At 43.3% G+C, this 27,641-nt stretch overlaps 2 protein-coding genes across 2 annotated transcripts; one reads left to right on the top strand and one right to left on the bottom strand.

Annotated features, from left to right (window-relative positions):
- Positions 1-1,618: 1,618 nt before the first annotated feature.
- On the top strand, positions 1,619-14,528 carry TUBE1 (tubulin epsilon 1). The gene is made up of 12 exons (XM_064170235.1): positions 1,619-1,713; positions 1,799-1,872; positions 3,309-3,361; positions 4,638-4,695; positions 5,266-5,381; positions 6,780-6,901; positions 8,108-8,295; positions 10,117-10,292; positions 10,949-11,089; positions 11,859-11,999; positions 12,861-13,035; positions 13,388-14,528. The coding sequence occupies exons 1-12, from the start codon at positions 1,689-1,691 to the stop codon at positions 13,544-13,546; spliced, it is 1,428 nt and encodes a 475-aa protein (XP_064026305.1). The 5' UTR covers positions 1,619-1,688; the 3' UTR covers positions 13,547-14,528.
- CCN6 (cellular communication network factor 6) lies at positions 13,539-26,787 on the bottom strand. Its single transcript, XM_064170116.1, has 7 exons — positions 26,722-26,787; positions 24,076-24,179; positions 22,946-23,044; positions 19,386-19,651; positions 18,683-18,925; positions 16,093-16,286; positions 13,539-15,442 (listed from the first exon to the last, which is right to left on the bottom strand). The coding sequence occupies exons 1-7, from the start codon at positions 26,785-26,787 to the stop codon at positions 15,161-15,163; spliced, it is 1,254 nt and encodes a 417-aa protein (XP_064026186.1). The 3' UTR covers positions 13,539-15,160.
- Between the last annotated feature and the right edge of the window lie 854 nt (positions 26,788-27,641).

The raw sequence follows: 27,641 nt of genomic DNA, 5'->3' as shown, positions 1-27,641 counted from the left end.
CATTGGAATGGGCTGCTCAGGGAGCTGGTGGAGGCACCGTCCCTGGAGGTGTTCAAGTGAAGCCTGGATGAGGCACTTAGTTCAATGGTCTGGTTGACTGGATAGGGCTGGGTGCTAGGTTGGACTGGATGATCTTGGAGGTCTCTTTCAACCTGCTTGATTCTATGACTCTATGAAAAGACCCTGTGAGGAAGACTGTGCTGGCACTCATCTCAGATCTCAGATAACCATTCAAGACCACCAGGGAGCATTGGAAGTGGGGTGGAGAACAGGAAAATACCTAAGTTCACAAACTCCAAGAAATAATTGCAACAACCCTACCTCTTATTACGAACATGCCTGCTCTTCATAACTGTGGCCTGTGCCAGCACAGGGCGTGCAGGACGGATGGAGCGATCCTGCCTGTACCCTGCGCTGTAAGAAAATACACCTACTGCAGAACGCTGCATGAGTGTTGGGGTTCATTCCACAGGTCACCCACAGGAAGCAGAAATGCCATCTGTGCCACAAGACAGCTTTCTGCAAGAGGCTGCTTTGCGTGTCACGCATCCTCTTCATCATTTTGCAGCATGTCTGCACCGTGGAGCACTTTTACCATGCTGAGACAACAGCATCTCTACATTTCTCACCAGCCCAAAGTTGCCATCTTCAACATAAAAGCAAAAGCACCTCCAAATTGCACTGTGGACAATTATTTGCACTCTCAGCTTAAAGAAAGAGGTAATCTGCAAGGCTGACGGGAGGGTAAGGCATTACAGCATTTCCACATTGCCTTTTTTGTGCATATTTTGTTATTTTCCTACTGTCTGGCACATTTTACACCAGCATGCTGAATAATGTGTCTGGGGGAAATAAAAGGTAACTGCATTACATGGAAATATTTCTGCTTCATGTTAGGTCTTGGCAACGTCTCCTTCATCTGGGCCTTAGCAGAGACCTTGTAGGCCCTGAGAGCTTCACTGTCAACACCACACCGAGTTTCTGGGTGCCTTGCTCTGCGGGTGCCCAGAGGTGTTCAGAAAGCACAGCGCCGTGGTTTAGCACCCAGCAGCAGGTTGCCAAGGGAGGCTGTGGATCCGCTCCCTCCCTGAAGGCGTTCCAGGCCAGGTTGGACGAGGCCTGTTCGCGTGGGAGGTGTCCCTGCCTATGGCAGGAGGTTGGAACTGGATGAGCTTTGAGGTCCCTTCCAACCTAAACCATTCTATTTTTCTATGACTTGGCCGAGTTACGTAAGGGTTGATGATGCTAAATGTCTTTTTCAGTCTTTTCAAAACCATTCCATGAGTGGTTTTCATGCTGCCACTGAGCTTCTCTCTGTGCAAACCTCTTCACACGCCAAGCCTTGAATCCCTCAGAAGCAGCCGCTGCCACCGGCACCTACAGCCACAGACCGCTCCCTCCGACTGGCGCCCTTTAGGACCTGGCGGCCCCATCCGCGCCCACACAGCCGCCACAAAGCCCGCCAAGGGCCAGCCTCACACACACCCCCACGCCAGCTTATGGTCTATTCCATCGCGGCGGGTAAGCGGCGGATAACTCAGCCCGTGGACAGGGCGTTCCACCGCAGGAGAAAAGGGCGGGAGGGAGGGAGGAGGAAGAGGGCGGTGCGTTGGAAAGGCTGCTGACGGTAACGGACGCGGCTTCCGGGCGCCGAGTTCGAAGAGGCGGCAGCCGCTGATTGCGCCGCTATGACCCAGTCAGTGGTGGTGCAGGGTAAGGGGCCGTGGCGTGTAGTTCTTCTCGTCTCTCCCTTCCTCTCTCTCCCGGTGCCTGACCCGTGTTTGTGCCCTCTTTGCAGTGGGGCAGTGCGGGAACCAGGTGGGCTGCCGCTTCTGGGACCTGGCGCTGCGGGAGCACGCTGCCGTCAACAAGGTAACGGCGTCGCTTTCCCCTCCCGCCCCGCTTCCCCTCCTGCCTTTGTTCCTTGTTCCTTACCCTGTCCGCAAAGCGCTGTATTTGTTTGCTGGTACAGTGACTTCACTGTTAGCAAAACCACTCCCACGTCTCCAGTTGCAGGTCAGCCTTCTCCTTCCTTTCTGCCTTGCAAAGCCCTGCAGGCAGACGTGTGCCAGGTTGGAGGCAGTTAGTGCAAGAAGAGGATTGTTCAGTGCAAGTTCTTTGGCGCTGGCAGTAAAGCAAAAGAGCAGCCCACCAGAGCCTCTCTTTCTTTTCCTGTTAGCACATAAAGTCACAGAATACATCGGGTTGGAAGGATGGGACCTCAAAGGTTATCTAGTCTAACCACTCTGCAGTGAGCAGAGACACCTCCAAGTAGGTCAGTGTGCCCAGGGCTACATCAAGTCTGATTTTCAGTGTCTCAAGGGATGAGGACTCGGCCACATCCTTGGGCAACCTGTTCCAGTATTTTATCACTGGTTATGAAGAACTTACTCCTCACATCCAACCTGCAAACCCTTCTAAATAACCTCCAGCATTCTTACATTAATCTTGTGCTGGCCAAAATAGTGGTGTAAAGCATGCAGGATTGTGCTGAGTACCATGAACCAAAATGCATTCCTCTTCCATGACTACAAAGATACTCTTTCCTGGGAAGGAATTTCTTGCCAGAGAGAGTGATTGGCATTGGAGTGGGCTGCCCAGAGAAGTGGTGGAGTTGCTGTCTCTGGAGGTGTTCAAGACTGGATGGGACACTTAGTGCGATGGTCTGGGTGATTGAACAGGGCTGGGCAATAGGTTGGACTGGATGACCTGGGAAGTCTCTTCCAACCTGGTTGACTCTGTGACCTGAATTAGAATCCTCAAAATATTTGACAACCACTGATGAGCAGCCCTTCTCAATGCAGTCTGTTGAAACAGCTGTAAAAAGGCAGTGAAGTTCATATGCATACAGAGAGTCTTTGAGGTTTAGCTTGGTAGGGAACTGAATTCCAAGTTCTGCTTAGGTCTTCAGGAGTATGGTGAGCAGTCTGTAAAATAATAACACCAAATCTCTTTTAGTTTTATGGTAGGGTAAGTAATTTGCTTCCCACCCTTCACCAGAGCTTAGAGATAACTGGCGGAGTGTGATGTGTTTCCTTTCCACAGAACTTCACAGGTATTGCTATGGGCATGGAGCCCATGACTGTGCTGTCAGTCATGAACTGAGTCAGCTAAGCAGAAGCTATTCAATATAATAATTGCACTGGGATCTTCAGTGAAATCCCAAATCTTTAGGAATTAAGGAAGAGTTGTTGTTTAATCTTGACAAATGCTCTTCAGAGGTTCTTTGTGACTGAAATTATCCTTTGAAAAAGCACTGAAAATTTCTGACGTTGTACAGCATCTTATGTTGTGTTGTTTTCTTCTAGAAAGGGATTTATGATGAAGCATTAAGCAGTTTCTTTAGGAATGTGGATACAAGGTAAGTCTTCTTATCAAGCAGCTCATGAGTTTTACATGGTAGATCCACAATTCTAATGTCTTCTCTTAACCCAAGCTACAGTTGTCTTTGTTTCAGGTCAGAGTTTGTGCTAGAAAAAGATTTCTTTGTATTCTCCTTAAAACACTACCTTCAACCTTTTCATTTTAACTCTACTTCAGTAATTAAAGGAATTGAAATAGTTTGGGTTTGTTTTCCTCCTTCTGCCGTTAAAATGCAGAAATGCATATCTTAAGTCTAGGGGATTCCAAGCAATTACACAGAAACGTCCAGGTTGGCAAAGCCCTCAGGATCTCCAAGTCCAGCCTATAACCCTACTCTACAAGATTTGCCTTAGACTATATTCCTAAGTACCACATCCAAATGACCCTTAAACACATCCAGGATGGATCACTCCGTCACCTCCCTGGGAAGCTCATTCTAGTCCCTGACCACTGTCCCAGTGTAAACCTTTTTCCTAATGTCTAACTTAAACCTCCCCAGTCTCAGCTTGAAGCCATTCTCCCTTGTTCTGTCTCCAGTTACCTGTGAGAGCAGACCAACAGCAGCCTCTCCACAATGTCCCCTCTAGTTGTAGACAGCAATGAAGTCTAAATGCAGGGATATTTTTTTCCAGCAATTTAATCAAATTGATTGAAGATGTGGGCTGGCATGAAAGATGACAGAGCAGTAGGATGAAGAAGGCCTTCCAGTATCTGAAGGGGGCCTACAAAAAAGCTGGGGAAGGACTTTTCAGGATATCAGGGAGTCACAGGACTAGGGGGAATGGAGCAAAGCTGGAGATGAGTAGTTTCAGGCTGGACATGAGGAGGAAGTACTTTACCATGAGAGTGGTGAGAGCCTGGAATGGGTTGCCCAGGGAGGTGGTTGAGGCCCTGTCCCTGAAGGTGTTTAAGGCCAGGCTGAATGGGGCTCTGGCCAGCCTGATGTAGGGTAGGATGTCCCTGGGCATGGCAGGGGGCTTGGAACTAGGTGATCCCTGTGGTCCCTTCCAACCCTGACTGAATCTATGATTCTATGATTTTAAGTGTTGATTTTAGTGGGTTTTTTTCACCCCTCTGAGCTCTGTGAGTCCCTGAAGAGAAACAGAACTGCTCTACCTGGATTTACTGGTGCTATAGGACTTGTATAGGAAGTTGTTTTGGCCAGAAGCATCATGTGAGCTCTGGAGATTGCTGTGGGATGAGGTCCCTTCCAACCCAAGCCATTCTGTGAGTTTTCAATGACAATTCTAAGCTTAGATGTTTCTCTGTTTCAGGAGCGGTGGCGATGGGGCTGATATTTACCAAGGAAAAATCTGCTCTTTAAAAGCACGGGTGAGGCAGTCTGTAAAGGTCACTCTTTTTACATTGCATATTTATGTCCAACTCTCTAGGGATGTTCACAAGGTCTTTAAAATTACATATGTTTTTTAAATACTACTTGGAGTAGTGGAATTTGTAACAGTATCCTCTATGGTTCGGTGGAGCAATGAAGTTTGCTGCCAGTCTCGTTGAGCAGTTTCAGTTATAATGTGAACAAAATGATTGTTGCTATTACCAACCAAGTTTTTATTTGAATTTTCTAAGGAGTGTGTTTTTTTGAGGCACTTCAAGAGATTAAGCAAGAGAATTGTAAATAGAAAAATACTTTGCTTTCTTTACTCCTAAGCATTGGGGCAAAATGTTCTAAAGAAAATGTTCTTGCATTATCTGAAATGCTGTCCTTTATGGAACAATTTCTAGCAGATTAGCCAAGGGGAATCTAATTGGTTTCTTAGTTAACAACTAAAAAGCTTCTCTGGAGTCCAGTAGACAAAAACATGCCTTTTGTATTGTCAATTAATATTTATTTGAAGGGGTGATTTGTTTACTGAGTGAATTTTAATTTTTTTCTCTTTCCCAAAGGCTCTGTTGATTGACATGGAGGAGGGTGTGGTAAATGAAATTCTGCAAGGACCATTGAGGGATGTGTTTGATAGCAAGCAGCTTATCACAGATGTTTCTGGTTCAGGAAACAACTGGTGAGAACCTCTTTAGAAAACATTTCTTTGCAGCTAATTAAATGGCATTTGAAAAGGGAAATGTTAACTGTAGCTTTCTGGTTCCTTCTGCACCTGGGGAGCTGCAGCATAGTAGCAGTAAACTTTGGAGTCACTGCTGCCTGGAGGATGGCTTTGAAAAGCCTTTTACAGAAGGATAATTCTGCTGATACATCATTTTGTCTTTTTTTCTGTTGTTGTTCCTCTTTTTTGATTTTCTATTTCAAAAGAAGATGCTTTGTGTTTTTCTTTCTTTGGTGTTTAGCTACTTCCATTGCTCACTCAAAGCCATAAGGTAGTTAGAGACTGCGTAGCTACTGTGGAAGTGAGGTATCCGAACAAATGCACTTCTTATTTCAAAGCACCACAGAGTCCGGCTTTGTACATCTAAACCACATTAGCAAAAAGAGAAATTGACAAAAAGATTGGTTAAGGGAATAAATTCATTTTCACCAAGACCTCAGCATGCCTCAGATGATACTCAGTGCACTACAGGCTGGAAAGCAAATCAGCAAGTGTTCTGAAGGAGATTGCAATACACAGACTAAAGCATCTTGTAACTTTACCATCTAGCAGACAAGTGTGTTGAGAATTAACTCTTTGGGGTTTTTTTGTTACTGGTAGCAGCTGACTTGCATGGTAGTCAAAAGAAGCTCAATACACATATTACGTAGAGGTATCCTTAGTGCTGAGGAGGCTGTAGTTTTTACTTCATAATTACAACCTGATTATCCAGCATGGGAGTTTATTTCCTTATTGGTACAAAACACAGTGCACACTCCAAAAATGTGAAGAGAGGCTGAGGGAGCTGGGGGTGTGCAGCCTGCAGAAGAGGAGGCTCAGGGCAGACCTCATTGCTCTCTACAACTTCCTGAGGGGAGGCTGTAGCCAGGTGGGGATTGTTCTCTTCTGGCAGGCAACTAACAACAGCACAAGGGGACAGCCTCAAGTTGTGCCAGGGGAGGTCTAGGCTGGATGTTAGGAGGAAGTTGTTGCCAGAGAGAGTGATTGGCATTGGAATGGGCTGCCCAGGGAGGTGGTGGAGTCACTGTCCCTGGAGGTGTTGAAGAAAAGCCTGGATGAGGCACTTAGTGCCATGGTCTAGTTGACTGGCTAGGGCTGGGTGCTAGGTTGGCCTGAATGATCTTGGAGGTCTCTTCCAACCTGCTTGATTCTACGATTTAGTGCTGCTTCTACCCACAAAACCATAACCTGACTCCTATAGTCACATGATGTAGTTGCAGTTTAGCAACTGACACAAATTAGGTGTTGTACCCAGCTCTGGGCTCTCAACTCTAAAATGTCAGACAGGAGAAGTTGAAATACTGAAAGATTGGATCATTGTATTTGTTTTTTTTAAACCACTTTTTATATCCTCAGGGCTGTAGGCCATAAGGTGTATGGCTGTCAGTACAGGGAAAGCATTGTGGAAAAGCTGAGGAAAGCAGCAGAACATTGTGACTGTCTGCAGTGTTTCTTCATCATTCATTCTATGGGAGGTGGTAAGTTATTTTTTAATAATACGATTTCAGCAGCTACAGGTGGGAAAAAAACACAAGGAAAACCTGGCTCTTGAAAAGATGAGTGTGATAATTGCCATAGGTCAGAATGCAGAATAAACCACTGAACACAGCCCAATTAAGTGGGTCTGTAGTCATTTATTTGTTGTGTTGGAGTGCTGAGGAGCCCTAATCATGGGCTAAGGGAAGTGCTACCAAGAACAAAAGTACAGCTGCAATGGTAAATATGAGGCAGTGAGTGAATTAATACAGGGACCAAATCCAAGGGAGCACCAAGGTATTGTGGATCAGAAGAAGGGACAGTGGCCTCAGGACACTGACATCATTCTCCTAATCAAGTTGGCTTTTAATCACAGGAAAAGTATGTTCTGAGAGGGTTTGAAGGAGACTTCTAATGTTGCTTAAGAAAAGTTTGGTTTTCTGTGTTCTTTCAACATAATTCTCTTGAATCCAGCTTGGCTGCTTTGTTATTAAATCAGAAGGAAGAATCCCTTGCAGTGCCAATTATCGTTACTGTATTGGAACTAAGCCTTCCTCTCCCAGGAATGTGGGGGGAGCATGCATTATAACTGGTTATGATGTGGAAAAAGCCACAGAAAACAGCTCTAAATGTGAAGCAAGAATTGTGTCGAGAACCTTCTTTGCTTAATTTGAGAGACCCTCCAGATATTGTTTCTGTTATTGCAGAAAATTGCTGTCTTGTTCGTAGCTCCAAGACACAAAACCCACAGTTCAGTTCTTAGATCTGAACACAGTGCAGCAGGATTGTTCTGGTTTGACTGGAGAATGAGAAAACTATAAAGAAAGTAAATAATTGTTTGGAGGAGTTGATGCTTTTAAACAGATTTCTTTAATTCTGCAATAAAACTTTAAGAAATCAAAGTAAAAGGGTCTGAAAATTGTTGGTTATGGGATAGGATGGTTTTGGTTTGCAGGAATGTTTGTTTGCTTCATCCTGTTGGCTATACTGTGGGAAATATTTTTTTATCACTTAATTATTTTGCTGTCTGCTAAAAAACTTCCTGCTTTAGTTTACATCTCAGCAACTTCTACTGTCAGCCAAATGCTTCAGAAGATATTACTGAATGTAGAGAGCTGACAAGTTGTGTGTTTCCAGCATATAAGACTCATATAAGCTAACATGAAGAACCTTTTATCTTCTGTCATTCTGCCTTCATTCATACTTAGGGACAGGATCTGGGCTTGGAACTTTTGTACTAAACTTACTTGAGGATGAATTCCCAGAAGTGTATAGATTTGTTACTTCAGTCTATCCCTCTGGTGAAGATGATGTTATTACTTCTCCATATAACAGTGTTCTGGCAATGAAGGAGCTTAATGAACATGCAGACTGTGTGCTACCAATAGAGAATGAAGTAAGAAATAATGTTCTATTTCTGTCCATATCTTTTTTTATGAGACTGCACATAGGAACTGTTTCTTCCTTCTGTGTGTTGGTTTGAGTACTAAGTCTTAAAACATGGCTTCGTTTTGTTTAAAAGTGGTAATTGAACTCCTAAGTCACTTTCAGGTTTTGAAATTAATGCAAGTATCACTAAAAACTGCTCTGCACCTTCACTGTCTTCCGGAGTGAGTCTTTTCATGTCTATTTCAAAGTAAACAGTGAGAAGCTTTTGTTTACTGAGGCTGGAAGCCTTAGATGCTTTGAGCAATCAATTTGTGCATAGTATTAGTAGAATCCTAAAGGAACTAACCACTCCAAATTCCAACAGACTTTACTGATTACTGGTAAGGGTAACATAAGGATAGTCCCTTGATGAGTCTCTTGCTGTTTGCTTATGAAAAAAGAAAGTGAGATCTACTTAGAGAAGATATTTTGCTTTCACAGAAATTGTGAACATTTAAAATGTAATTGCAGAAGATGAGAGTTATGAATAGTTCAGTAAAATTCAAACTTCTGAGGCAAGCTGTGTACACAGAATCACCATGGAATGGCTTAGGTTGGAAGGACCTCAGAGATCATATACTTCTATCTCCCTGCCACAGGCAGGGACACCTTTCAACTAGACTTGGCCACTCAAAGCCTCATCCAACCTGGCCCTGCATCCACAACCTCCCTGGGCAACCTGTGCCAGAGTCTTACCACTCTTCTAGTGAAAAACTTCTTCCTAAGATCCAGTCAGCTTGAAACCATTCCCCCTTGTCTAGAGACAGGACACCCTTAGGAAAAGTCCCTCTGCAGCCTTCCTTTAAGATCCCTTCAGGTATTGGAATGCAGTTCTCATGTACCCCCAGAATCTTCTCTAAGCCGGAGAACCCCAGCTCCCTCAGCCTGTCCTCATAGCAGAGGTGCTCCAGCCCTTGGATCATCCTTGTGGCCATCCTCTGGACTCACTTAATAGCTCTGTGTCCTTATGCTGGGGACACCAGAACTGGATGCATAATTTAAGGTGGTTCTCACCCGAGTAAAGGGGCAAAATCCCCTCCCTTACCCTCCTGGCCACATGCCCCTGCTGCAGCTCATGACACATCTGCCTTCTGTGCTGCATGAACAAAGTGCTAGCTCACGCTGAGCTTCTTATCAGTACCCCCAAGTCTCTGCTCTCAACCCACTCTGTACCCAGCCTGGATTTCTGCCTGCAGGTTTGTCATAGGGAAGTTACAGATCTTTAGAAACAATTCAGTGAGCTGGAGCTAGGAGGAGAGGCTGAGTGAGCTGGGGGTGTGCAGCCTGCAGAAGAGGAGGCTCAGGGCAGACCTCATTGCTCTCTACAACTACCTGAAGGGAGGCTGTAGCCAGGTGGGTTTGGTTTCTTCTGCCAGACAACTAACAACAGCACAAGGGGATACAGCCTCAAGTTGTGCCAGGGGAGGTCTAGGCTGGATGTTAAGAGGAAATTGTTGCCAGAGAGAGTGATTGGCATTGGAATGGGCTGCCCAGGGAGGTGGTGGAGTCGCTGTCCCTGGAGGTGTTGAAGAAAAGCCTGGATGAGGCACTTAGTGCCATGGTCTGGGTGATAGGTTGCTAGGTTTGCCTGGATGATCTTGGAGGTCTCTTCCAAGCTGGTTGATTCTATGATCAAAAGTTGGACTTTTGACTATAGGTTTAATCTATGAACTGACATTGCAACATTTTAGCTTTTTCTTTAACATTAATTGAAATGAAAAATTGGGATACAGGATCTGCAACCTTTGTGCTCAACACTTCTTGTATACTTTTTTTTCCCCCCTCAAAGTCTCTGTTTGATATAGTTAATAAAATTCATCAGATGATCAATTCTGGGAAGCTGGGGTCAACTGTGAAGCCAAAGAGTTTGGTAACATCAAGTGCAGGCGGTGCAAGAGCTGTGCAGGAGAAGCCATTTGATGCAATGAACAATATCATAGCCAACCTGCTGCTGAACCTGACAAGGTGAAGTTACATGTTACTCTGTAAAAGTAGGTACTGTGTGCTGCAAATGTGTAGGTCTGCATCAGCTCAATATCAATTGTTTCTATTTGATGTGACTCCACAGTAAAGTATTTGGAGGTATTCTGGTTGCAGTGGTGTTGCTCAAGCCATGATAGTCTCAGAACTGAAGAGGTTTATAGGCAGAAGGATATTGTCTTCCTTTAATGTATAGTGGAGCCCAGGGAGCTTTGCCTTTCTAGGCCAGTTGGATTACTGTCACTGTCTCTTGCTGCAAGAAGCTCCTGGTGAAATATACTTCTGAAGTATTGGCCTGCTTTTCTTCTAAACAGCCTGTCAGGAATGCTAAGTCATGCGTGGTTTATTGGAGCCCCTTTATTAAAACTGGTGTTCAGCAGCTATGTCCACATACTGAAAAGCAGTCAGGAAACAAGGTCTCACTCTGATGGTTTATTGTTCTATAATGAGAAGTGCAAGTAAATAAGATATAGCACTGTTAGTGCCAAATCTGGAAGTGTGGTTAATTATACATGAAGAGTTTCCTGAACACTGCATTGTTTTCCTGTTCTATTGTACAGAACAGTTGCAAAACAAATGTAACATTTTTTTACAGAACAGAAGTAATTTGCTTAATTTATGACACTTTGTTAATTTCTCAGTTCTGCAAGGTTTGAAGGTTCCCTTAACATGGATCTGAATGAAATCAGCATGAATTTGGTTCCTTTTCCTCGGCTTCATTACTTAGTTTCGAGCTTGACTCCTCTGTATACACTGGCTGATGTTAATGTACCTTCGAGAAGGTAAGAAAAAATACTTACATTTGAAGCTTACTTTCTCATTCTTCCAAAGCTTTAATTTTAAACATTCCATTCTATAGCAAAACTAAGGGTAGAAGTGCTAAGGTTTAAGTCCACCACCTCCCTGCTACGGGCAAAGAGATGTCTCAAATAGATGCAGCTGCTCAAGGCCTCATCCAAACTGGTCCTGAACACTCCCAGGGAGGAGGCATCCACAGCCTCCTTGGGCAACCTGTTCTACAATCTCACCACCCTTAGGAAGAAGTACTAAAGAACTTCTTCCTAAGATCCAGTCTAAACCTACTCTCCCTCAGCTTCAAACCATTCCCTCATGTCCTATTGCCAGACACCCACATGAAAAGTCCCTCTGCAGCATTCCTGCAGGATCCCTTCAGGTACTGGAAGGCAGCTCTAAGATACTCCCTGGAGTCTTCCCTTCTCCAGGCTGACCAACCCCAGCTCCCTCAGTATATCCTCTTAGCAGAGGTATTCCAGCCCTTTCAACAGTGGCTTGTAACATGAAGGAGAAGAGAGGAGAAAAATGAATCTGGGAGCAGAGAGGAGAAAATTTGTTCTGGTCTGTTTTTAGAAGATGTCTAATGCTGTACATATAAAGGTTTGAATCCTTTTTTCTTGCCACCTCTGGTCCCAGGTTAAATGAACCTTTACCTCCAGAATTTTATGAACATCAAAAGCCTGAAGGTGGACATTCTGAAGAATTTTTGTAACCTGCTTTAGTAAGAGTAGATAACTCTGTTTTCTTTTTGCTTAGGTTGGATCAGATGTTTTCAGATGCTTTTAGTAGAGATCACCAACTAATTCAAGCAGATCCAAAGCACAGCCTCTACCTTGCCTGTGCACTTCTGGTCCGAGGAAACGTGCAGGTGTCAGACCTCCGCAGAAATATTGAGAGGTTTGTATTGCCAGCTAGTCATGACATTTGGCATTGAAACTGCTCTCAGTTGTCCAGAGCTCTCTCACTTCCATTTGAAGAATTTCAATACCAAATGTGTTTACTCAGAGATAGATATAGATACATAGAAAAAAATATTTCAGGAGGGAAAGAAATGTAATTGATTTTATGAATAAGTTAGAACATTTTTGGATTTCAAAGTAAAGAGGCTTGTCAAGGTGTCCCTGTGCTGCTCCTTTCATTCTCCAAAATAAAAAAGAAAGCAAATCCTGACTTTCCAAAAGGGTGTTGGAGGAATAAATTTTGTAGTAGAAGTTTGGCATGTTTTGCTGAAGAGGAGCTCCCACTCTTTCATGGCTACTTTCCTGTAGACAGGGAATCCTCCTCTGCCTTCTTAGCCTTCTGTCTTTTACACTGTTGATCTGCATAGTTGTGACAGAAAAGGCAAGCAAGCTTTGTGTACAGAATGGAATTTGCAGGCAGCCAGGAGTGCATGGGGAGATTTGCTGAGGATCTAAAACATTTCACTTCTTCCTAAACTACAGGTAGAGCGATTGTCCCCACACGGTGTTACTCTGCCTCTCTCCTAAATCCCAGAGTCCTTGCAGGCCCTTTACAGAAATTGATGCTTGTAACTGTTTGTTTTTTTCAAACCTTGATACATTAAAGTGAGCTGGAGCTTGCAATTTAAATTTAAAATAGACACAATGTTTTAGTCTGACATCTCAAATGTCTTATTCAAATTATAGTTATAGCTGGCTTGCGTAGTTCTGAAAGCTTAAATGTTAACATTTCAGACTGCTTGTTAGCCAAGCTTTGTGTTCTTTACATTCCTTAGGTAATTAAAGTTTTGTGTCATAGGTTGAAGCCTTCCCTGCACTTCATCTCCTGGAATCAAGAGGGCTGGAAAACGAGTTTGTGTTCAGTACCTCCAGTGGGCCATTCCCATTCCCTTCTGGCTTTAGCAAACAACACCTGTGTGAAACCAACTTTCATGGAACTTAAAGACAGATTTATGAAACTCTACAAGAAAAAGGTGCAACTCCTGTCATCATAACATCTGTAGCCACTAATCATTAACCTCCTGCATTATTGGGAAGCAAATCCTAGTATCACAAAGAGACTGTCACATGGTTTGATCAGGTCTACCCAAAAAGACAGAATATGAGAAGGTAGATGTGTAAGAAATCAGTAATACTGACTGTAGTCCCATTGGGATTGTTACACAAGTTGTCAGGTGTTTAAACTATGGAAGTCATGATGCAAGTCTTTAAATCTTCCTACAGGACTTGCACACTCCTCTGCAGCACAGGCTGAATGGTGGTTATTGAGCCAAAGGAATTAGCTGCCAAAAAGAGGATAACACTGATTTTTTTCTTCTTTCATAGGCTCACCTTCACCATTATCTGCATATAGAGGGGATGGAACAGAGCTGTTTCTCTGAAGCCATAGCATCTTTATCTGACCTAATAGAAGAGTACAATGAACTGGATGCCACAAAAGGTGGGCCTAGAACAGATGCACCAAGACTGAAGATAGTTGTGTAAAAAAGGAAGAACCAGTTTATTTTTTGACATCTCCCCCAAGCATCCAACCACTTCAGTTTAAGCAGAGTGAGCTGCAGCATATTGTAATTCCAAAGGAAGCCTGGGACAGCAGCTTCCTCAGCTCTGAGAGGACAGGCCCAGCCTGTAAGATTGCCACCATAAGGTAACTTGAAATCTTTCTAACTGTACAGTAAATTACCATACTATGTGCTGTCAAGAAAGAGCTTGTGGCAGCCAAAACTGTCACTTCTTTCTTAGCCTTTGAGCTGGCATCAAACTAAAAGTAGACCTTGCTTCAAAGAAGGGTCACTGTTGCTAGGTTGGTTTTTTAACAAGCCACTGTGAAGAGAAGAAAAGCACACAGTTCTCAAAGATGAAAGCAAGGCTCTAATGAAATTGATTTCTTAAATTCTTCAGGATAGTAGCCATTCCAGAGTGCTCTAAGTTGTGCTTGTAGGCTTAATTTTGCTTCCATGTTGTACTTATAGTGGAGCATTCTGAGTTTATATCAATATTAGCAATATCAGAAAATTCAACACCATTTTATTTCAAGTATGGTACTTGGAGTATTAATTACCATTTTAATGATTCATGGCCAAGAATGATGAGTTGCACTTGATAATACAATATACCTCTGAGCAAAACATACACTTACAGTGAAGTTATAATGGCTGTTTGGAGAACAAAGTTTGCATGCTTAAAAGAATGCAAGCAAGAGAGATGGTTTATTATTTATAATTACCAGGGTAAGTAGAGTTTTATATTACAGTAAGAACTTCTACACAAGAGAATGTGCTGCTGTTTCCAGATCCTTGCCTGTCTCAGGACAGCAATAGCAGTGAACTGTTACAAACCAGAATGGATCAATACAATAATTTCTTAAGGCTGTAAATCCTTCTAGCAGAGCTGGAGTCAGGTATACAAGTAAGCACAATTTTCAGTGTACAAGTCCAGAAGTGTTTGATAAAGCATTGTGGTAACACTTGGTGAGAGCTTGTTTGGTTTTTTCCAAGCCTTCTAAAAATAGTCACTTCTTTGAAATGTTACATCTCTTATCTGCAGATGCCCACTTATCTCTTCCTTTACCAGTGTCTTGTTTATATTCACACTAGAGAAAGATTATCTGCTGCAAAAATCAATCTGAGCTCAAAGTTGACTTCTGCTTGAAACAGCATTGCTGTGTTTTACTATTGCAGATAGAGAGGAGAAAATGTTGATTTGATTTATCTGCAATTCCTGTTAATCAAGACTTACAGACTAAGTCTTGCAGGGTTGTTTTCTTTTTTCTAGTAGGTTAGTCAGAGCATCTGTGAATTTCCATGTCTTTGTGGGCAAGGACTTGTTACAATGGGGTGCAAAGCTGCCTTGCTGTGCCTTTTTGGGTTACCAAAAGTTCTTGTCTTGACAATATTCTCAAGAACACGTTTCCACGTGTTAAACCAATTGCAGGTAAGAAGATGCTCTCTTACTACCATTTCCCAGGTGCTCTTTACATCTCTGAGTATTAATTGTTTAGTTTTACCATAAACATTGCTGTGGAAGGGGGTTGTGGTAGCTCACCAGGGTGTGAATGTGCTCCTGCAGCCTCTGTGTTACAGACAATGGTGTCATTTGTCATAAAACTTTGAGTTCAGAAAATATATCTCCTGGAGCAGTGCAGATCCTTTGACATACACAAGATGTTATCCACATCAGCTTCCACTTAAAGGAGCCCTCATTGGGACACTCAAACTGTACAGTGATCATTTTGGACTTGTTAGGTATGCAGCACCTCTTGTCTGAGCACACCCCACAGAAAGTTAGTTTGTAGCTTTGAGCAGTTGAGCATCCAGAAAAAGAGAGTTTCTCTGCTGTAGGAAGCTGGAATGTTGGTTGACATGTTTTTCCTTTTGGAATCTTTAATATAAGAACAAATAAAGGCACAGGTTTTACACAGGAGAAAGAAAACCTGTAAGAAAATACTGCATCATTGACAGAAATGTCCTGTACATCATCTTATTTTTCTTTGTCAGTCAACAGCTAGGAAGTATTTCCTGAGTGACAACACCAGCACAGCGCTAGCAGCAGTTGTGTTTCAGGACATCACATTGTTTTGTTTGAAATTACACATCCCATAGACTCATAGAATTGGTTGGGTTTGAAAAGACCTCTGAGATCATCAAGTCCAACCATCAATCTAATGCCACCATGGCCACTAAACCATGTCCTTCAGTGTCATGTCCACATAATTCTTGAACACTTCCAGGGATGGTGACTCCACCACCTCCCTGGGCAGCCTGTTCCAATGCCTGATCACTCGTGAGAGAAAGAAATTGTTCCTCATGTCCAACCTAAACCTCCCCAGCACAATTTTAGGCTGTTTCTTCCTGTTCTGTCACCTGGTACTAGCTGTGATTTACTGTTGAAACCTGAAGGTAAAAACCACGGAAGAATTCTTTTCATACCCTTAAAAAAAACAGAAATCATTTTGTATTAGTGGTTGTAAATTTTCCCACTGCTTCCAATATTTTCATTTTCTTTTAGGAACTCTTTCTAGTAGAAAATACCTTTATTGCCTTCAGTACATTGGTCAGACAGGGCTGGATGAAGCACAATCTCTTTTCCTTTCTCATTTCACATTTTCTGTTTTCATTGGTGACTCTGCTGGATATGCCAATGCCACAGGTCCTGGAACAGGGTGTCCAGGGAGTTGCCTGTACTAGGCACTTTTGCTTCAATACTAGTGGTAAGCTTCTGTAAACTGAGACAGCAATATATTATTTATGCAGCAGAACAGCCCCAAAAGGTTTAACTGAACATAAAAGGATAAGCATTTGGTTTCTGTTCATAAAGATGCTTTTGTTGGTAAATCTAGAAGTGAGCCATGAACAAAGTTATACAAAAGCTACCTGAGCTGCTAACTGACACTGGGTGCTCAGATCCTAGCAAGCACTAGGAAATTGCATCTGTTGCTTGACCCTCTGGTTCAGTGTATTGGAAAGGTTACATGGAGAGAGGTAGTTATGAAATGTCCAGAATAGAAGAGATATTGAAAATCATATAAGGCCAAGCATAGCTTGAAAAGGGGTGCTGAAAATATTAATGTTGGTTTCTTTGTTAGGTATTGTGAAAGCTTTAGGGTTTGTGTTGAGTAAAACTCTCCAGTCACTTCTAGGTGTCACCCAGTAGGCTGTTTTCTGGGGGATTTGTGCTGTGTTAGGTTAAAAAAGAAAGAAACAGAATTGCAGTGCAAAAGTTCATGGAGAAGCTCTGAAAAAAAAATTGACTCTGTGGAATCTGTGCACTCAGGTAAGAGCACTGCCAGAATTACAAGGACACCTGGAAAGCAGGCAGCAATTTAAAGATCTCACTATGGCAAGGAGATTAAAAGCCTGTCACAGTTCTGCAACAAATAAAGAGAAGTGAAATGGTCAATTATACTTGGTACAAGTTCTAAAGTATGACCCAGGTACACCGCTGGGTCTCTGAACCAGGTAAATATTGACAAGGAAAGCCAAAAAACAAAGCAAGAGCAGGAAAGTGAAACTTGGCACTTATTCTCCACATTAAAAGAAAAAAAGCTTTTGAAAGTAGGCATTGGCCCATCGAGCCATTGCTGAAATTCATGGCTAAGCTGACATGGTGCTTCTGCTGCATGGGGAACAAAACACTTGGAAACAAAAATGTCAAGGTGCTTTTCTTGGGAGGATTTTTTGTCACCTGAAGAAAAGCATCTTTCAGCACATAGAGCCACACAGGGACAGGCATTTGGGCCCCTAACCCAAGTTAGATAGGAAGTGAGCACAGTTGATCCAAGTTCCTGAATGTGTGTGACAAGATGCAGTGCTACAGTCAGTGAAGCAGCTACTGAAGGCTGGATGTCAGCTTTTGGATTCACTGAAGCACTACAAAGTAAATGGCTTGATGCTGTCCTCCAGGTATCCAAAATACAGCTCCCCACAGACTCTATTAAAACATTTCTAGAGGTCAAATAGTATTGTGACTGTGGTTTTTAATGCTTTTGTTTCTCTTGGATCAGAGAACAATGCTCTCTAGAAATAAAGTCTGTCTTCACCTGAAGTCAGGTGCCTGTGTCTTTACACACAGCATTAAGAATATTTCTATTCAAAGGCTTTGATTAACATCTTTGTTAGTTTTTACTAACTTGCTACCCCTGCCAATGTGTTAGAAGTTGTCCAAACTGTACTTCAGGATTTTAAAGTGCATTAATTTATCTGCAGATTGACCAATGTGCCTCAACCTATTTACTCAGCAGACTTTTTGTGAAGGCTTTCTAAGAAGCTTTGAGATCCTTGTAGTTTTATTGTATTGTTCCATGATGAGGATTCAGGGCATAATTTCCCTACAATTCAAGCTGGCACCAAATAAATGGCTCAGCATTCTGGTACCCACATTAGTTGTAACAAAAGAAAGTTTCATTAGGGAAACTTGCAGAGGAAAGAAGACAGCACAAGCACAGGTAGTTGTGACCAGCAAAGGGCCAGGACAGCTGCTTCTGGCAACGGTGCTTCCTTAAATGAAAAGGTCCAACAGTGTTAGCAGCATAGCCAGAGTGAGGTTGCTGGGAGTATCAGCTGCATGGATAAGCCTGTGTGTGCTTTTGGGCAGACTGAATAGGGAAGAAATAGGGAGAGCATTGTCCTTGCAGCGACCTGGAATTTTCTGACTCAGGAAAGCCACTAAGGCAGTTTTTACCACTTTCTGCTTTCTGTTAAAGGAAGATGCCTGTAGTGTGTTGATGTATGCATGTGAAAAGCAAGACTCCTTACCCCACAAAGCAGGAGAAAGTGAGACAGCTCCCAGACTGCCAAATGGCTGTCCAGCAGGAGCCCTAATTGGTCTGATCTGATGAGCCCTAAACCTCTGCAGAAAGATGGGTTGAAGGTAGCTTTAGCTGACTCCCTGGTGGCAGAAGCCAAAAGGATTTTTGCTTTTTGTATTCATCGGGTTTGGAGAAAAGAGTCTGTGACCTATGACTAAGAGGGGTAATTGGGACAGAGCAGTCACCCTGGCAGTGGCCTTCAGCAAGATCTGAGAAACTGCCAGTGCGCTGCCTGCCTGCCTGCTGGAACCAGGGCCGCTGGCTGCAGCAAGGCTGAGGCACACACACAAGTTTACCGGCATAGCCAGGCACACCTGGCATCAGTCTGTAGTTTGTTGATTGAAGCTGCTTGTGCTGTCCCGGGCTGCAGGTGGATTGTCCAGGCTTCTTTCTGCCCGTGACCCTGGTGCAGGGACTTGCTGCTAACCTTGGTGTGAACACAGGTGTACATCCGATTGCACCACTGATACACAGGCACTTATAGAGTGGGTTAGGTTGGAAGGACTGCCCGTTAAGATAATAAACTCCACTCAGCTCGCAGCCTACGGCTACCAGATCTGCAAATGGCAAACAACAGTTACTAACACAGGAGGAGCATGAGATTCCTGCTCGTGGAGCACTGAAGAGTAATCAGCCTGTACTGCACCCACAGCTCCAGCCCAGGCACAGCTTTTTTTATTTCTGTCCAGTGAAATAATAATAGTATGATAATATAATAAGTAATAATAACAATAGTAGTAATAATTTAAAGTCAGGGCTGTAAATCAGACATCAACAGGTCTGTGAACAGCAAGCTGGTGCACAGTAACTGGTATCACCAACATGCACAGAGGTAAGCTTAAAGATAGTCCCAGTCCTACGCTCATTCTCTGACTGAGCATTGAAAGGTCCAAATCAGGGTTGGCTGCCAGCACAGAGCTGTGCAGCATCAGCAAGCAGAGCTTTCCCCTCAAACCATTCAGCTGTGTGGTCCCACCCTCCTGGATGTCAAGCAGGGAAGGTGAAAGAAGAACTTACATGCACACACGCCTGTTTCATACCTAGGCTCATCTTCTGAGTAGTTGCAGTAGAGGTCTTTGTGGGGATCACAGATGTCAGCTTCATTGCAGGTCTCCCCTGCCTGCTTGGCACAGACCTTGCAGCAGCCACAACCATCCTTCACCAAGCTGACCCCAGGGGTGCAGGTTGGCACTGGTGGGCATCTGCATGGCCAGTGACAGACCTCCTTGCGCTGGTGGACTTCACTGGTCCCTGAAGGTTTTTCTCCAGGCTTCTTTAGTGGGCTGTGGGAAAACTTACACACAGTGGGATGTTTTGAGAGATGAATGCATTGTATGTCGCTGGGATAGCATAAAGTGATGTTGGGAGGCAAAGAACTGTGAAGCTGCAGGAAGATATGTAACATTTCTCATCACACAGGATCCAAAAAGTGAGAGGCTCTGAGGTTTAGGTGGGAGACAGAGGACTGATTTCATCAGTCACTGTCATGCCTTGAGGTGTCATCTCATCAAAGAGCCTGGCCTTCTGCTGGTATAAAACACATGCTTGGGTCTTTCTTTTGCCTCGATAGAAAAAGACTGTAGTCAAGCTAAAGTGGAGGGGAAGTGTTTCAAAGTAAACAGTGGAGTTACTTTAAGTATTCCTCCCCACAACCCTCCCATGAAATTCATTAGCTTGTGATTGCCTGCATTGTTGTGTAGCCAGCCACCACCCTGTGTGCCACTTCTGATGGCTAAAGTGTTTTAAAAACACTAAACCTTTTGAGTGTTATTTTTGCTCCAAAATTTGAGTAGCTGTTTGGGAAGGAGTGGTCCAGTATTTCCAAATTCTCTTGTGCTAGACACAAAGTTCAAATCCTCATAAGGGAGGTTGGTAGTTGCACTGAGCTTAATAGGTCAGCTCCTAAGAGAGTCTCTTTGCATGAGTAAGTGTGCTGAATCCAGGGCTTACAGGGCAGATTTCTGTCAGCGGTAGGAGGTCAAGACCCAGCCAGAATTTACTGGTTTCCACATTCTGTCTCAGAATTTATTTCTTGATTGTTATAATATTCTCTTTTTTTTTTTTAATTAAGAAAAGGAAATGCTAAGAAAGTGTTGAAGGGTTTATTTTCTAAGGCACATAGGAAAGATGAAGTCAGCAGAGAGCATGGAAGGATCTCTCTGAGGTAGCTGTGTTCTATCTGCTTTTCTGAGGAACTGCATCTGAAAGAGAACAGTTTAGATCTTAGCTTTAAATCTGTCCCTGTTGCTGATTTCAGCAGCAGTGCAGATCGTGATATGGCTGTTCATCACGGATGACTGGGTCCATGGTTAAGTAGGGGCACACACAGCACTTGGCTACTAGTACAATGTAAGCCTTGGAAGCTGATCTCATCAAGCAGCTCTGGCTGCCCAAAGAGCAAGAGACAGACAAGATCCAGCCCCTCATCAGCTGCCACTATCACCATCTAGCCCTGCAGGAACACTTAAAACTATCACCTGTGTTTTTTTCTGGGCATATGAGGCCTCACTTATTAGTTTTTCTCTTCTTCTGAACCTCAGAGCTCTCTGCTGATGTAGAAACCACCTCCAGCAGAGACACTAAGGGACCCTGGGGAAGGGGCCATTTGGCTGCGCTTCCTTTCAGTTCAGCTTTCAAACAGGAAGTATCTGCAGAATTCAGCATTTCATGTATCATATCCCATGAATGCTCTCACAGCTTAATTGAGCTGGCCTAATTGCATGCATCAGTAAATGACCTTTTAAAAGGCTTTTTTCTACCACTAATTTCCATTTTTCATGGTCATTTACAACTCTACTTGCGATATCTTAATCCACAGCTACTAATGAAGCTCCAAAGTAGCAGCTTTCAAGTTCTTTTGGCTGAATGATTTTTAAGATACATATTAATTCACAGAGGCAATTCATATAATGAATGACTATTAAATGATGTCATGTGGTATTCTGTGCAGCACGCTAGAGACAGACTCATAACTGTGTTATTTTGTTGATCATTTGCTCATAAAGGGTTTCTTCTAATTCTTTTTGCCCAAATCCAGCAATACTATAGAAACAACTAACTTAAGTAGACTTTTTTTGACAGCTAAGCCTTTCCAGTAAGCCATACTGGATTTTGTGTGTCATTGGAGAGCAAGGCTTCTTAAAGGCTTGTTCCAGAAACAGGACACACAGGTGTTCATATACATTTAGCTGTGTCCAAGACTGTATGGTTGCTTCAGGAATCACTTTCCTTCTTCTCTCTTCTCTTCTCATCTCATCTCTTTTTCTTCTCATCTCATCTCTTTTTCTTCTCTTTTCGTATCATTTCCTTCTTTTTCAGCAGAGAATTATAAGGAATTTGGCCACATGCCAGTTATATATCAGAGTGCATTTCAAAATGGCTATGTGTCCTGGGAAATAATCTGTGTGCTTTGGGCAGTATCATTTATATTCACAAATGAAAATGTGCTTTAAACCAACAGAATTTTACCTAAGCAAGTGATTTTTCTTTTCTTAAGGGTAAGATGTCAGCTGAGAAGTGTGAGACTACAGTTTCCCAGCAAAGAAAATGCCACTAGGCAAATATCTGCCAGTTGTATGTGTAGAATATCTCTATTATGTAGTAGAAGATATCTGTTCTGTGTATCTAGTTGTAGAATTACTGAGAAGCTCAGTATACTTAGCTCCAAAATCTCCTTAACTACAGTGAAAACTTGAATTTTGCTTGTAAAGTTTACAGGCCAAATATTTTTCTACTAATTGCTTCCCAAAGTTTCTGTACCAAAGCTATCCACACCACACAAGCCCACCGCATATTTTTCCTGATCCTATGGGCAGATCAGAAAATGAGACCATTGTATGGCAGCCCTTCATGTGGTAGTGTTTGTTTTCTTATGTTTTAAAGATTGAATAAGGTCTGCATGAGCATAGCTAAGCAAACAGCAAAAGCAGGCAATGTCCTATCACTAATGTTCAGTTATCATAGTTTGGCTTTTAACATGCAGATAGTTAGCAGAGGGAGACAGCTCTTTGAACATCCTCCTCTTGGTAAAAGAATACAGCATCTACACATCCAACAGACTGTCAAAATGAAGCAAGTAAATAATGAAATTGGCCCTTCACACAAATACCTTCAGCAAAAGCTATCACTCAAAGTGTTCTCCTAAGAGGCAAAGCATAACACAGTCCTTTCTCACTTGTAAAACTAGCCTGGAGCCAGACCCCTGTGTATCTATAACATATAAATACAGAAATACAGGGAATGTGAGCATGGACGAGATGTTTGCTCTCTTACTGCATCAGATAACCATTTGTGCTTATATATATTTTAAGTCACTGACAGTTTAAGCTTCCCTAACACTTTTTTTTCCTAGTGAATCATATTAATGAACACATTAGAAAGAAAAAAAATTCCACAATCAAGACTGATGAAGCAAATAAGCTGCAAATAAAATTTGCTCAGGAGTAGGGTATGGCTCCGTATTCTCTATGAGGCATTTGCTTCTCTGCAATTTATTTTGTCCTTAAGCAAACACAAATTCTAACCTGGGACAGAGTGCAGAAGGGAGAAATCTTTTTTCTTCTTTTTATTGAACTTACCTGTTGCGTAGAAGGGATGATGAAGATGGTGGGAAAAAGGAGCCACTGCATGGTCCTGCACATTCAGAAGCGAAGCTGGGAGATAGGGAACAGGCTGAGCTGTGTCAAGAGGAAGCACTGAACACAAAGGTCTCCTCTGTCTCCCCTGCCAACCCTACTTTCCTCTGCACAAGCACGAACACATACATGCATTCACACTTGAAACTCTCCACTTCACACAGAACCAGCTTCACGCTGAAATCTCCAACTTCTCTTCTCTGCCCAGCGCTAGAGTACAAACTTTCACACCCTGCTTGATCCCATCCAGCTGCTTCAGCAGATTCCGCCTGATTTAATTGAGCTCGGGTGGGATGACATCTGATTCTTAAAATCTTGCTGTTGGAAATACAGTGTTATTTTTAACTTGTCTCTAAGTCCATATTACAGGACTTTCTGAAAGCTGAAGGGCAAAGCACCAAAGACAGAGACAGAGCAAGCAGAGCATCTCTAAATTTCCCAGGCATTGTGCTTAGTAGAATTGCAGGGTGAAAATTAGCACTGTCAGAACATGGTCTCTAAATAGGGAAAGATGTTTCAGCATGGTATGATGCTAGTGGATATTCTGCATTGCTTCTTTCCATGCTGCCAGTGGGACAAGCAAGACTGTCCTTTGACCTGAAGGATGCACCTTGCCTTACTGCCGTGCTGACCATACAAATACCCAAACTTCCTTCTCCTTAATACTTCCAAGGTGCCGTATCTGCCTGTTAGGCTAACTCTTCAGGATAAAAGCTCTACCTCTGCCACAGTGCTATTGCTGCTGTCCTGATGAATGCTCTTCTGCTGAGCTTGTCCTCACTGAGTCACCTCCTGTGAAGTCCAAGAGTTACTATGGAAGCTGTTGGGCAGCAGCTGTGATGGGAGTATGGAATCAAATCCAGCACAAGCAATCCTGTGGTGTTCCCTGGCTGAGCACCACATGGCCTCTGCGGTTGCAAATGAATCCTCAACTGCCCTTCAAACGCTTGAGCAGAAAGCTCTAAATCACTGGAAAACTTCTTTATCATGACCATTTTGTCACATAACTCAAGTCCAAACAATACCTAGATATCAAATGGGTGCTGCAGATCAGTTTATTTCAGTGGTGTTACTTGGAGTACACAGGAGTGCAGGCTGAGTCCGGCTCAAGCCTCCTGTTTCTCATTAAATGCTTATGAACATAGCATTCAGAATTCTCCAAACCTTCTTCTGTGTACTTTAAAAACACAGCTTGTTCCACAGGATCAGAGGATAGCTGAGGCTGGAAGAGACTCAGGATGTCTCCAGTCAAGCCAGTGTTCAAGCAGGGTCAGCACTGAAATCAAACCAGGTTACTCAGGGATATGTCTATTTGTGTTTGGAAAGCCTCCAAGGGTGGAGACTGACAAACCTCTCCTGGCTGCCTTTCAGAGTGACAGCAATCAGCAGTGCAGGCTGTTTGAGGAGATCCTTGGTGCAGGTTCTTCCTGCAAACTCTAATCAACCCTTCCACTTTCCAGTCTGGAAGAAGTGAGGAAGGTCAGAGGAATAGGACGTCCACTCTCCTCCTCACAGGGCTGCAGGGGAGTACACAGCATTCATTTGAAATGTAGTGTTTCTCTTACCACAGAATTCAAGCATGTGGCCAGTGCAGAGTGCTGGGAATGCTCCACATGAGCTGGTGACTGGTCTATGGTGGGTAATGTTCTTGGAAAACAGAAGAGAGAGATGCTCCTCTAGGCTAACCATTATTTTTATATGGTGAATTTTATTGGGATCACCTGGAGAGTACACTGTCTTGAAGATCAGAGAGTGAGACTTTGAAAATGGGCTTTGTGTATAATTAAGCTGATTGATTGTGAGGGATGGGAGGAAGATTAATCCCTGAGGAAGACATTCTGTGGTATAACACATTAAATTGTGATTTTACATGGCTGGATGGTTGCTCACATGTGCAAAGCAACCAGCATGTTTCTTCAGCTCCAGCACAGCCTGCTGCTAGGAGCAGCACTCCTGCTAGTAAGACTCAGCTCCCCAAAGCAATAATGTGCCTTCACTGCCTCTCTCTAACAAATGCATTACCTGAGAGTGTCTGGAGCCTGCAGTACCTGCAGTGCTGAACCCTAAGTGTATTTAATAAGACCTCAAAGAGAGCAACCCTAACTCTTTGCATGCATAATACCCCGCTGTTCTGAGTTAGGATTAGAGCCTGTGTCTCTGCCAGTATTGGCTCTGATTTAAACAAATGGAGGCTGTGTGCCCTTTTCTTCTCCTGCAGATCTTTAGTGATTCCCCACAACTTAAAAATGAATGTTCTTAATGCCATGTCCAGACTCAGCAATAGTTTGTCTGTATGCAGCCTTCTTGCCAAATCTCCTCTGCAGATTTGATTACATGAAGCATCATTCATTTCCTGAACCAAACCTGCTCTGCTCTCTGGTGCCATTCTAATACCATCCTGAGCAGAAATGTAATTTGGTTTTATAGTTAGTGATCTTTATATACTGCACACATTGGTGCTGAAAAATCATCCTTCTGTCTGTGAAATATGCCATGCAAATCCATTGCCTTAAGAGGATAGAAACCTATGGGATATAAAGCCATATATTAATATAACCATGCATTCTAACAGGATCCCCTGTCTTAGACAAAAGGCCAGAAGTATGCATTATTGATATTTGTTTTAAGATAGGATTTTCAGTACTCTCTGCTGGTGGAGTTATTGTGACAAAATCCAATAAAGCCAGGTTTGAGTGGTTATTTCTAATAACTAGGTGTCAGTGCTAGGGACACACCAGAGCTAAGAGCTCATCTTTTGTCAGGAAGGTTTTAACATGTTGTCCTCTCTGTGCTTGGTTCTTGCAAAAAGCCTCTTCTATTTCAGTCAGTCAAACCTGCTGTCTGTCTCTCTTTGCTCAAAAGAATTAACGGATGAGTAAAAAGAAATAGGCACATTGTCTGCCAAGGCACTGCCCTTGCCTCACTCTGTCTCACATGCTGCTTGCTCACTTGGGCTGTGCAAAGAAACTGACTTCTTCAAAAGCACCAAAAACATCAGCTGACTTCACCAAGAGGTGTGCTTGCTACTGGCAGCAGCTTGGTCACACTGAGAAACACATCTCCCTGCTGGAAGTGGCAGAATTTGCTTCTGGGCAGTATAGCATGGCCCAGGTCTGAGGCTTAGCCATGCTCAAACATGGTGTGAAGTTCTTGCCCACTTGCGTCACTGAGGCAGGGAATTCTGATGGACTTTTCAAAAGACCAAACCGTCTACCCCCATGAAGCTCTTGTGAGGTGCCTCCCTTCTTAGCTGGTCAGGTTCTCAGCTTTTGTACATTTGGGCCACTTTTGCTTCTCTTTAAATTGTATTTCAGACACAAGTAGCACTCAAAAGTGTTCCAGTACCTCACCTCCTAAAGCACCAGCAGTAACAGCATGTTCCTCAAAGCAGCTGAGAAAGAAATCTCTCACAAGAGACCAGGGATATTGCCAGTGGGGCAGAAATTTGTCGTGACCTTCACACCCACTTCAGCAACACTGAGATCACTGTCAGAGGAGCAGAAATGCTTCCTGCAGAGGCAGCTATGACAGATTACCTGCAGCATGCTGCTCCTATTTCAGCTGTTGTCTGCTTCCAAACTGATTTATAAATCTTCTCAGAGCCATAGCATGCTGCCTGATTTATGAAGGTATTTACACCTTGATTTAAGATGTCTAAGTCCCATTTTCAAACCTGACTATGTAGGTAGTTGTTTATATCCTATTCTCTTTTAACTTACCTTAACCACAGAGAAGATGCCATAAAGGTCTTGTACGCCTAAGAGTGCACCTCCGAAGTGTTTCATCTTTCCATTGCCATCAGCCACATGAAACAAGAAACCCTCACAATTGTTTAAGTTAAATATTTCTCCACAAAGAGAGGCTGAGCTTTCGTTTTTCTTGTTAGCAGTTCATTTTAAAGTGCCTGTACATGGGGATTCATCCTGCACTCTGTCCAGCTCTGGGGGACAGACTGTGTGCAGTCAGTCCAGAGAGACACTGACTATAAAATACAGACCAGGAAGAGTGAAGGCAGAGAAAGGAATAAAAATGAAGACAAACTGGGGACCCACCAAACAAGGCAAAGAAGTGCAACTGCATTGAGCCAACTTATTACACGCTGGAACTGGCCAGTTCTGCACACAGTGCAGCAGCTCTGCTTTCTCTTTTGAATTTGATGCCAAATTCACTGTGACAGAATAAACTCAGGTCAGTCCGAATCATATTTGCAAAGCAGCTTTTCTCCTCACAGCCCAGCTCTGTGGGCACCCTGACGCCAGCAGCTCCATCCCCTGCCACCTTTCCTGCCCCTGGGGCTGGCCAGCAGAGCAGGAGCCAGCTGCTCCTTAGGGACAAGCACTGTCAGGATAGATATTTGAGCACGGTGGCTAATCCTACAGTCAGGACACACACTAATGTCCACTGAGGCTGGTACAGTTCTCAAAGGGTTTCCATTGTTAGTTATAGGAGAAAACAGTAAAGCAGCTTCCCAAACTGCTGGGCTATGTACACATGTAGTTTGTGTGCCAGCTAAAAAACATTCCTGATGGAAATTAAAATAAGGTTCTGGCCAACATCCTACCCAAATTTTCCTTGAGGGGAGGGAATGGGAAAGACACAGAAAAGGAGTTGTTTCTTTTCCCAAACCAGCACTTGGGGA

This window comes from Pogoniulus pusillus, chromosome 33 (assembly GCF_015220805.1).
Source record: "Pogoniulus pusillus isolate bPogPus1 chromosome 33, bPogPus1.pri, whole genome shotgun sequence".
Taxonomy (NCBI): domain Eukaryota; kingdom Metazoa; phylum Chordata; class Aves; order Piciformes; family Lybiidae; genus Pogoniulus; species Pogoniulus pusillus.
This window is presented reverse-complemented; position numbering and strand designations above follow the sequence as displayed.